At 42.0% G+C, this 12,500-nt stretch overlaps 1 protein-coding gene across 2 annotated transcripts in view; it reads left to right on the top strand.

The window, feature by feature from the left end:
- LOC119577789 overlaps nt 1–12,312 on the top strand; it is an 84,201-nt gene extending 71,889 nt beyond the window's left edge. For both annotated transcript variants that reach the window (XM_037925355.1, XM_037925354.1), the window contains exons 5-10: nt 603–1,058; nt 1,699–1,938; nt 6,879–7,052; nt 9,868–9,966; nt 10,496–11,424; nt 11,700–12,312. In XM_037925355.1, the coding sequence (XP_037781283.1) occupies nt 603–1,058; nt 1,699–1,938; nt 6,879–7,052; nt 9,868–9,966; nt 10,496–11,424; nt 11,700–11,850 (2,049 nt within the window). In that variant the 3' untranslated portion in view covers nt 11,851–12,312. The remainder of the gene's footprint in view (nt 1–602; nt 1,059–1,698; nt 1,939–6,878; nt 7,053–9,867; nt 9,967–10,495; nt 11,425–11,699) is intronic.
- Nucleotides 12,313–12,500: the final 188 nt, after the last annotated feature.

The raw sequence follows: 12,500 nt of genomic DNA, 5'->3' as shown, positions 1-12,500 counted from the left end.
ACTTTCTTATTTACTTACATAAACACACATACACAGACACACACACACACACACACACACACACACACACACACACACACACACACACACACACACACACACACACACACACACACACACACACACACACACACACACGTTTATTTTCTTACTTATATGCATACATACATACATACACAGAAAAAAATATCAGAGATTGAGAAGTACATCACAGGCAATTATGACTACAAGATAAAATGATAAATATACTCAAGATAGGATATAAGGTCAATAAAAATAAAAATAAAATTCAATCAATAAGAGATGTAATTCCACTTGTTATCGACTGTCTTTCATGTTTCTATTTTTTCTTCTTCATACTTCTCCAATTCATTTACATATTTCGTATCTCACTGTGATTATCTAATCGCGAATCTAATCACTTGATAGATCTCATTTCGTAATTATCCAGTTGTTCATTTTATTCATTCTTATTTCTCATCCTGCAATAATCCTATTCACTGATACCTTCCCTATCCCTCGGTTCAAAATGATCTGTCTACCCAGGCATTGTCTATATTTTTTAACTATCTATTAACAACGTCCCTCTCTGCGCTTCGCAGCCTGTCGAAGTGTTTGCTGAGAACATCCGTGGCTTCAGCGAAGTCAGGATCCGAAACACGAGGAACCTGCAGGTGTTCTCGGCGCCGTGCGACCAGAGTCTCGACCTGGACAACATCCAGGGCGGGTCCGTGGCCCCCCTGCAGAACGGCGAGGGCGCTGAGGGCGACGCGAGCGCACGACAGGCGTGCGACGTGACGCTCGTCTTGCGCAACTCGGAGATGGACAAGATCGAGTGCGCCTTCGTCACCGCGGTCGAACTCGCGAACTCGACGGTCAAGAGGATCCACGGCGGCACGGTCAAGACGCTCAAACTGCGCAACGTGACCGTCAATCAGCTGGACAACCTGAACATCACAGGCGACGGGAGTCAGTGGCGGGTGGTGGACTTCCACGCGCTGGTCAACGTGACTTTCATGTCGCCCGTTGACGTCAATGACATCCACGTTGGAATCACGGTAGGACGGTTTGGTTTCTGGGATAATTTTTGTGCGGGCGTAACTCTTATCTCTCTTTAAGCTCTCTTTCGTTATCTGAGATTCAATTTAATTGCCTCTGCTTTTCACTTTTATGCACTTTGTCTAGCCTTTCTCTCGACCCTTGTCTTTCTCGGTGCCTCTGTCCCTCACCCTCTTTCTCTCTCTTGCTATGTATTTAATTCTAATTGACTGTACCTCATAGTTTTTATTTTCATTGTTGCTTCAATAACTGTTCTACGTTTATTAAATTCAGTATATACTTCTACATTTATATGCTACGTGAGTATGTAACTATATCGACCTCCCTAGCACACACTTTCACCCCCTACCCGCACACACGTAGGCTCTCGCACATTTTCACCCCCTACCCCCACACACATGCTCCCACCTACACACTTTCACCCCCATACATACGCTCCTTCCTACGCACTTCCACACCCATGCCTCTTCCTCTTATCCAATCACGATTACACTTCCACCTATACACTTCTACCCCCACACATACGCTCCTACCTACACACTTCCACCCCCACACATACGCTCCTACCTACCCACTACCCACTGTGTGCCCTCAACGCAACCTCCGTCTTCCCGAGTCTCAAACGCAGCTCCTCCACAGATCCACCAGATGGAGTTCGACCACGAGGGGGCCACGTCCACCTTCTCCAAGATCCGGTTCTCGTCCCTCCTGCGGCAGAGCATCCTCCTGAGGCGCGGCAACGTCACCCTTAACAGCATCCTGACGGTGGTGATCTCCGAGGGCGCCGTCAGACTGGAGGAAGGGACGTACCTCGAACTCACCAACTTCTGGTCGGTGCTCAGGTCATTCCGGGTTATCTCCGTGGCATCGAGGGACCAGGTGAGGGTCGCTGCAGGGGGGGGGGGTAGAGGGGGAAGAATAAGGGGCATAAAGTGGATAGAGGGGAAGGGGGAAGGAGTGAAGGGGAATCGAAGAAGGAAGAAGCGAAATGATGGGGGCTGGACGGAGGTCAGGGTAGGGTGTGTGTGGAAGAATGGGGGAGGGGGTGGAGGGGAGGAGGCCCGACAAGGAGGATGGGGAGAATGAAGGAAGAGATGAAGGGGAAGGGAAGGGGAAATGGGGGTTGGCGGAGGGGGAGGACAAGGACGACGAGGAGGAGAAAGAGGAGGAGGAAGAGAAGAGAAGGAGAAGTAGAAAGAGGAGGAGGAAGAGGAGAAGAGAAGGAGAAGGAGAAAGAGGAGGAGGAAGAGGAGAAAGAGAAGGAGAAAGAGGAAAAGGATGAGGAGAGTATAAAGAGAAGGAGGAGGGGGAAGAGGAGAAAGAGAAGGAGAAAGAGAAGGAGAAGGAGAAAGAGAAGGAGGAGGAGGAAGAAGAGAAGGAGGAGAAAGAGAAGGAGAAAGAGAAGGGGGAGGAGGAGGAGAAGGAGAAAGAGAAGGAGGAGGAGGAGGAGGAGGAGGAGGAGAAGGAGGAGGAGGAGGAGGAGGAGAAGGAGAAGGAGAAGGAGAAAAAGAAAGAGAAAGAAATGGAGGAGGAGAAAACCAAAAACCAAAATAATAAGAATCAGAATCATTATAATATTGAGAAAAAGAAGTAGAAGAGGCAGAAGTAGAAGAAGAAGAAGCAGGAGAAGCAGAAGGAGAGGGAGTTAAGAGAAGAAAAGGCGGAGGATGAGGAAAAGGTGAATACGTGAGGAAAATCAGTTTGCAAAAATTGTCCTCGGGGCCAAGGTCGATATAAGTAAAACCTTGCTTAGGGTGAGTGAAGCGTGGTGGAGATGCGTGCGTGTCAGACGAAGCAGAAGGCCGCATCGAGACGAGTCTTCCAAGCTTGTTTACAGTTGAAGTATGCGGAGTAGGTCATCCTGGGATACAATGAAGGATTTTAATTCTGATAGCATGAAAACCCTTTTTTTCCCGCACTTTGAGATCATTTTTTTTGGTATTGCCGAACCACTTTAGGTCATCACTGATCACTCCTCTTAACAGATTCACCTCTGAGGCGCGTGTTATAAGCTCGTTACCTGTTTCCAGAGCGCTGTCACAGTTGAATTTAAATTTTATTTCTGCGGTTTTCTTAGTATTGGTTAAATTTTTGTTTGGCGATGCCCATTCTGACGCTTGGTTGAGGTCGTCTTGTAACTAAATGTTGCCTTGCCTTGGTTTGCGTGCGTGTCATGTCCACGTGTTTGTAGATCTTCGCGTGTGGAATATTATCTTCATTTACCACTAACAGGAACATTAATGGGCTGAGGACTGTTCCTTGAGGGACACCGCAGTGAAGTTCAGTCTCATCAGATGTTTGGTTATTTGCGTGAGTCCTTTGGGAGCGAAGGTTGATCAAGGAGGAGATCCGTTTCAGCCAGCCCTCGGGAAATCCTAGAGCAATCATTTTCTTGATTAAGTTGGTGTGATCGCTGAGGTCAAAAGCCTTCCGTAGGTCGACGGAGGTCACCTCCTATCGTTTGTCTACATTTCATGTAATGTAATTGATGAGGTCAACCAGGCAGTGGATAGTGGAGCATCCTTTGATGTTTTCAAATTGGCTATCATCTTAGCAAATATTCTCTCGAGTATTTTGCACGGGATCCGGGTTAGCGATATAGGCCTAAGGCCATCGAGAGACATAGGCGGATTTGTTTTGGGAATTGGGACTGTGATAGCACACTTCCATAGGTCAGGTACCAAGTCCTCAGTGATGGAGCTATTAAAGATGTCGCATAGAGGGGTGGGGAGCTCGGGTCCAATTCCCGCAGTAATCCTGGCGGGATGTCACCAGGGCCAGGAGGTTTACTTTTTGCTATCCTTTTTTGAATGCTGATACACTTAGTTTTCGCCTATAATTGCTTGGAGAGGGCGCGAGGGTAAGTAAGCTGACAACTGGTGGGAGTAGCTTGTTGATGTTAGCAATTCGGCAATTTAACTGATTTGCGAAGAGGCATCTGTCACTTCTTTTGTCACCAAATTATGGTCTGAATTTTGTCCCAAGAGTTACTCGTAGGGAATGTTTTTTTTTACAAGCTTAGATAGAAGGAAAATCCAACATCAAAAAAGGGAAACGGAAAGTGATGCCTTCGGGAGACCTAAGCCAAGGTCAATATAAGTAATTGACCTAAACTGTCTTTTCGCGACATAAATTGAATAGGCAGTGAATATTTATCAAGTTGCCAGATACATTCTTCCTCTCTCGGTTATTTTCATGCACATTCGTACTTACATTGGATATCTATAACACAGCACAACCCACCATAAGATATCAAAAGCCATCAAAACTACCATATTAAAAAAAATATATATATATTGCGTTCCAGACGTAAAAAAAATATCCAAATACAATGGGCGGTGCTTTGTCTCGCCCTCCAATCACAAGAAAGGTTTTGGGAATCACATGGCCCTAAATACCACCGGAAAAGAATGAATTTGTCACTTGACCACAGTTACCACCGGAAAAGCATGATTTTCGCACGTGACACTAATTACCACAAAGAAAATATTGGCATCCGCTGAGTGTCCGGTTGCAGCTGGGGCGGAAGATGGTATGACTGTGACGAGTATACATGTGTAGATACGAGAGAATTAATAGTGTTACATGTGAAATATTATAAGGATGCCGTTAACAGAATGTACAACATAGGTATCACAAGGAATAAGGCGAGTACACAGAATGTAATAGTTCTTGGTTTAAAATAACCAGAGTAACTCGTGGAGTCATAAATTGGCTACGGGCGTGTACTGGGCATTAAGAAAATGGGAATTTACACTTTGAACATTTGGGTAATATGTGGCAGGCAGAGGAAGAGGTGGTGGAGGAGGAGGAGGAGGAGGAGGAGGAGGAGGAGGAGGAGGAGGAGGAGGAGGAGGAGGAGGAGGAGGAGGAGGAGGAAGAAGAAGTGGTGGAGGAGGAGGAGGAGGAGGAGGAGGAGGAGGAGGAGGAGGAGGAGGAGAGGAGGAGGAGGAGGAGGAAGAAGAAGTGGTGGTGGAGGAGGAGGAGGAGGAGGAGGAGGAGGAGGAGGAGGAGGAGGAGGAAGAGTGGAGGAGGAGGAGGAGGAGGAGGAGGAGGAGGAGGAGGAGGAGGAGGAGGAGGAGGAGGAGGAGAAGAAGAAGAAGAAGAAGAAGAAGAAGGAGGAGAAGAAGAAAGAGAAGGAAAAGGAAAAGGAAAATGAGAATGAAAAGTAAAAGTAAAAGGAGAATGAGAAGGACAAAGAAAAGAAAAGGGAAAGAAAAAGAAAAAGGGAAATGAGGAGAATGAGAAGGAAAAGAAAAGGAAAAGGAAAAGGAAAAGGAAAAGAAGAAACAGAAGGAAAACAAGGAGAAGAAGAAGAAAGGGTGGAAGGGGAAGGGGGAGAGGGGAAGAGAAAGGGAAGAAGGAGAAGGAGAGGCAGATGGAAGTAGAAAAGAAGAGGAAGAAAAGAAAAGGAAGAAAAAGAAGAAGAAGAAGAAGAAGAAGAAGAAGAAGAAGAGAGGAGAAGACGAAGGAAAGGCAATGGAAGTCAAGGAGAAAGAGAAAAAGAAGAAAGGAAAGACAGAGGAGTCAAGGAAGCTAAAAGAAAGAAGAAAAAGGGAATGAGGATAAAGGTAAAGAGGCAGAGATAAGAGAGAGTGGGAAGGGTAGAGAAGGGGGAGAGAAAGCAAGGTAAGGATAACGGAGGGTCAGGAAAGAGGAAGAATAAATGGAGGGTAAAGGAAGGGAGTGGAATGGGGGGGGGGGTAGGTCAGCGAAGGAATTAAATAAGAATGGAGGAAGGAAGAAATATAGGAAGCAAATGATACAATAAAATGGTGAAAGGGAGGAAGAGGTACATTATAAAATAGGGGATCGATTTTTTTTTTACCGTCCGTTGAGGGTACCACAGCATGCTTTCAGATACAGCTTTTGGTATCAGTGAGCTCTTTCACTGAACATGGCAAGTCATTATCACGGCTGAAGTCACAACGGCGCTCTTTTCAGCATGAGCATGAAGTTTTGCCGTCCACTCTTTGGTCCATTTCAGATGCATCGATTTTTTACCGTCTGCCGTGGACGTCGCGGCCTCATGCTTTCAGGTTTGACTATCGGCATTAATGAATAGTTTCATGCGCGTTGTCCACTGGAAAAAAGACGGACTCGATGCGTCTGAATAGTGGGAGATCAGCCGTGGAAATATCGACGCCTCTGAAACGGGTCTCCTGCTGAAAAATGATTATGAAGCAATGAATTTAGACATCACGATTTGCATGGTTTATGTTACACACCTCAGAATGAACATACATGCAATTCAAATGGATTTAACTTTTATGTATTTCCGAGAGCTATGAAATCAACTCACAGTTCACAGTTTCCTTCCTCCACCCAGTCCCTCCACCCCCACCACCTTCCTCCCTCAGCCCATCCCCCTCACTCACCCCTCTCACACTTACCTTTCTTCCCCATGAACTGCCTCTCAAATCCCCCCCCCCCCACACAAACCCCACTCATTCCTTCCTCCACCTCCCTGTTACTCGTTCCCTCCCTCATTCCCACCACGTACTTTCCTTCACCTCACAACCCTTACTCCTCCCCTCACATCCCCCTTACTCCCCCTATCCCATTCTCTCCTCACAACCCCCTCTCCCACTCTCCTTTCACAACCCCATCTCGCTCTCCCACATAAATCCCCAACCCCCTGACTCACGCCCCCTCCCTCATTCCAGGTGGTAAGCTATACCTCCTCCCCCCTGACTCACGCCCCTCCCTTATTCCAGATGGGAAGTCATACCTCCTCTCCCCTGACTCACGCACGTCCCTCAATCCAGATGGTAAGCCATACCTCCTCCCCCGTGACTCACGCACCTCCCTCATTCCAGGTGGTAGTCAAGACGTCCTCACAACTCAGCTGGATCGACATGCTGGTTCACGTGAGGATCCCCCCACCGCCCACAGGGACAGAAGCCTTCACCATTAACTCCAGCGTGTCTTCGGCCTACTGCATGAAACACACGATCATGATCCAAGTGTGCTCCTTCGCTGAATACCCGGGGGTGAGTCGTTGGGTGTTTTAGCTGGTGTTTTGGTGTTTATTTGGCGGGGAAGTGGTGTTTTAGAAAGGGGGGGGGTGATGGAAAGAGGTGATTCGGTGGTTGGTGGTGGGTTGTAAATGTGTTGTTGGTGTTATTATTGGCGTTAGTGGTGTTATTATTGTTTTTTATTGATGTTATTGTTATTGTTATTGGTGCTGTTGGTGATGTTATTGTTCTTGTTGTTCTCCTTGGTGTTATTATTGGTGTTGGTGATATCGGTGTTGTTACTGTTGTTGATTTATATTCATAATGGTGAAGGAGTTAGCACTAGCTTCGTGCTTTACTTCTGTGGTTATCCAGGACCTTAGTATATATATTTTTCTTTTTTTCCATTGTTATTTGAGAATGTATTGTATATGTATTTGTTGTTATTGTGACCTTTGTTCTGTTAATTTCATAGTACTGGGATAGTAACAGATAGCAGCTATTATGTTGATGGTAGAATTGTTGATGATGATGGTGGGAATAGAGGTGATAGTGTTACTAGTAATAGTTGTAGTGATAGCAGTAATAATAGCAACAATATTAATGAGATGGTAATTATGTTATTAATGATAGTGGAATAAATTTAAGAGCATCACCTCCACCACCAATAATAATAATTATGTATATAGTAATAATAATAGTAATAATCATGATGTTACTACAACTACTACTACTGCTACTACTACTACTACTACTACTACTACTACTACTACTACTACTACTACTACTACTACTACTGCTATTACCGATGAATATTGTTATTATCAAGGATAGTGATGATAAATATGTATAATGATGATGATGATGATGATAATGGTATTAATGCTAATAATAACACTAATAATAATAATAATAATAATCATAATGATGATAATAATAATTAAATAATAATAATCATAATAATAATAATAATGATAATAATAATAATAATGATGATGATAATGATAATGATAATGATAAGCATAATGTTAATAATAAAGATAATGATAATGATATTAGTAATGTTAGTGATAATAATAATAATAATAATAATAATAATAATAATAATAATAATGATGATAATAATAATAATAATAATAATAATAATAATAATAATGATAATATTGATATTGGCATCTGTAATAACAATATCAAATGTTATATTTTGAAATAATTTATAACACCACTGAGTCCAACTGTATTTCAAGTTGTTATAAGCTATTTCAAGTAACAACAACAAAAAAAAAACTATCAATTTCCGTGACATTATGATTATATACTGTTTTATACTTTATATACTTTTTTATACTGTGAAAAAAATAAGTAATCTTAGAAAGATTTATTGCAATGATGATATTTTAAAAAAATTACATTAATTCTAGTCCTGATACTTCGAGTGAAACAGATTTCAATACCACATATTCTTGCATATAATTCCGATAGCAACAATTCTGATGAAAATTTCAGAGAATTCCAGAAACGTTAATTCTCGTAACATAATTTTGAAAAATAAAAGATCCGAAAATAAGAAATATAATAACATTGTTGGAATCGCGTTCATTTCAACGACATTCATCTCATTATTTTTCACTGCAATGCCATTAGTTCCAGTGACATAGATTCTCAAAATTAAATTCCAGAGAAATGATCTAATCTAATCTAATCTATTTATCTTTCTATCTATCTATATATCTATCTATCTAATCTATCTATCTGTCTGTCTGTCTATCTATCTATCTATTTATCTATCTGTCTGTCTGTCTATCTATCTATCTATCTACCTATTTATCTATTACTTCCTGCTATTAACCATAACGCTAACACCAATAACACTAATATAAAATCTAGTGACATTATGTATAAAATAATTAATTCCGAAAAAAAATCCGATAATATGAACTTCAAATTCGAATGAAAAAGTCAGTTCCAAAAATCACGAATTCCAAAAACCATTAATTCAAAAAACCATAAATTCCAAAAATCGTGAATTCCAAATTAATCAATCAATTAATTAATTAATTAAAAAAATCGTGAATTCCAAAAATCACGAATTCCAAAAATCACGAATTCCAAAAATCACGAATTCCAAAAACCATTAATTCAAAAAACCATAAATTCCAAAAATCGTGAATTCCAAATCAATTAATTAATTAATTAATTAATTAATTAATTAATTAATTAATTCCAAAAATCGTGAATTCCAAAAATCACGAATTCCAACAACAGTATTTTCACAAAGCAGAAACAAACAAACAAATCTTAAGTTCTAATCAGATTGAGTGAATAAGAAACATATATATCTAAAAATACCATCCCATTGGCTAAAAATAATGATAATAAGAATAACAATAATAACAGCAGCAACAGCAAAAATAATAATAATAATAATAATAATAATGATAATGATAACAATGATAATGATAATAATAATGATAATAATAATAATAATCATAATAATAATAATAATAATAATAATAATAATAATAATAATAATAATAATAATAATAATAATAATAATGATAATAATGATAATAATAATGATAATGATAATAATAATAATAATTAATGATAATGATAATAATAATAAATAATAATAATAATAATAATAATAATAATAATATATAATAATATAATAATAATAATAATAATAATAATAATAATAAGTAATGATAAAAAAAATGGTGACAATAACCATAATGATAAAGATAGGGATAATAACTATAACAATAATTATGATAATAAGAGTGACAATAAAAATGATAACAATAATGATAATAATTATAATAATAACAATAATAACAATAATTCGCAGGCTGAGGTGAACCTTGACATGTCTCGACGTGAAGAGATTTTCCGCACGATGATCCACAGTGCAGCGAAGGTCAACATTTTCCCCTGTTGCATCGAGAAGGTATGTGTTGCAAGGGAAGAGGATGGGTAAAGAGGAGAGAGAAAGATGGGTAAAGGGAGGGGGAGGGAAAGGTAAGGGGGGGGGGAAGGAAGGGTAATAATAGTATCAGTAACAGTAATGGTAATGATGATGGTGATAATAATGGTGATGATAATGATTATAACATTAACAATTTTGATAATGGTTATATTAATAATTATGATATTGATAATAATAATAATAATGATAATTACGATAATGATAATAATGATTGTAATAATGATAATAATAATGATGATAATATTAATAATAATGACATTGATAGTAATAATAATACTTGTAATAACAATAATAATAATAATTGCAATAGTAATAACCATATTAATAATAGAAAAAAAATATCATACTAAAAATGATAGTGATAATGATAATGATAATGACAATAATAATAATATCAACCATGAAAATAATGCTAATAATGCCAAAGCAACAGCCATGAAACAGCGTTAATCACGATGCCATGCCCCTGACCCCGCGGCGCCTCCCTCAGCTGATCCTCCGCAACGTGACGAGCGCCTCGACCTACGACGGCGAGTCCTCCTGCGTCACGTGGCTGGAGGCGTCCAACGTCACCTTCGAGAACATCACGACGGGCGTGAACGACGTCACCCTGTACAACTGCACGGTGGAGCTGCTGGCCACCGACCACAAGCTGCGGGACATCGACCTGTGGAACACCCACGTGCGGCGCATCCGCGGGATCCACTGGGAGGGCTACACCGGGGTCTTCAACAACTCTCGGCTGGACGACGTCGAGGGCCTCCTCGCCTCCAGCAGGATGATGATGTCCGACACGTACGTGGGCACCCTCCTCCACGACGGCCTGACGATCGCCGCCGACGCCGTCATCACCAACTCGACGATCGGCGAGGTGCAGAAGGGCGGCATCACAGTCATGGGGATGCTCAACATCCAGGACGTGAGCATCGCGTCGCTCGCCGAGGGCGCCATCGTTGTCACCAAGGGGCTCCTGCTCTTCGAAAACGTCACGATCGAGTCGGCAGAGCGGGAGAGCATCGTGGCGCTCCGGGGCGGCGGCGTGGCCTTCCGCAACGTGACCGTGGGCGGCAAGCTGGTCACGTGGACGGGCTACCTGGCGGACGCCGACGCCAACAACCGCTCCGTCATCTTCGTCAACGAGGAGTACGACGCCGGCAGAGAGAGCAAGGCCACGGCCGCCAAGACGCCGCGCGTCACGACCCCCGAATCATCGAAGCCTAAGACGGTGACGCCCACCCATAGGCCCGCGTCGACGCTGTCGTCAGGCACTCCTCCTGAGGAGAAGGACGGGTCCCTCGGCTCGCAGGAGAAGGCGATCTCGCTGGAGGAGTCCTCGTGGAAGTGGGCCGGAGCGGGCGTCGGCTTCTTCATCGGGCTGCTGGCCGGCGGGTGCATACTCTTCGTCATCAAAGTGCTCAAGTGAGCTATTTGTTTTGTTTTGATTTAACAGTATGGTTTAATTATGCACATATTGTAAGACTATGGGAGATGTGGACGGCATATCTCTATTGCTTTCCTTCTGTCAGTGCTTTCTAACAAAGTATTATTTTAATAAACCAAACACACACACACACACACACACACACACACACACACACACACACACACACACACACACACACACACACAAAGAATTCGTCTCCCATTCACTCGAAACCAAAGACGACTCATTAACAACCGACTCCTCTTTCCAGACCGAACAAAGGGATGCTGTCCTTACCTACGGTGTTCTGGCGAGTCAAGGACGACCAGCACGGTCTCCTGACTGAGGACGCAAGCCCCGAGGTGCCCGAACAGGTCAGGGACTCGGGCTATCGAAGCGTCCCAGCCTCTGACGTGTTATAGGACGGTATCATGAGGTTCCTTCTCAGGCCATGGCGGAGTACTTGCAGGAATGATCCCAAACTCACTTCTCTTCATTCATATTTTTCTACTCATATATGTTTATGTGACTTTCCTTTCGTAATAACACCCGACGGCAAAGGCTTTATCGCTTTATGTTTTACGTATAAAACATTTAGAAAAGGCCCAAGGGGCACTCGCGACGCCGTTTTATCCCGCTAGATGGCAGGCAGGAGCAGATTCTCCTGCTCTCACTTTCTTTTCTTTGACTTTTCGTTCAACTTCCTTAATCTTGTCAACTACTGCTTGGAAATTATATGTCTTTAAAGTATAAGGTTACTTGATACGACAGTTACTTTTTGCTCAATTATTAATTTGTAAGTAAAACGTGCCATTCACTGAATATCTTATCCATCCGCAGAGGCGACTAGATACACAATAAAAGAACAGTTATTCGAAAAAAAACTGCCTTCATCACACCCGCAAGAATGTTTAAAATTGGGCATAGAAGTACTTACAAACTCTTGACTAAAGTACACCCGTTGATATCCCTCGCACGGCCTAATTCTTTTACTGTGTATCCTGAAATAGCAAGACCAACGTTTTAAAAGTCAATATTGCAGTTTAAAATGCACCAGGAAAAACTCGACAAA

The sequence above is a fragment of the Penaeus monodon genome, chromosome 10 (genome assembly GCF_015228065.2).
Source record: "Penaeus monodon isolate SGIC_2016 chromosome 10, NSTDA_Pmon_1, whole genome shotgun sequence".
NCBI classification, from domain to species: domain Eukaryota; kingdom Metazoa; phylum Arthropoda; class Malacostraca; order Decapoda; family Penaeidae; genus Penaeus; species Penaeus monodon.
The sequence above is the reverse complement of the archived record's forward strand: the minus strand, read 5'-3'. Positions and strand labels throughout refer to the sequence as shown.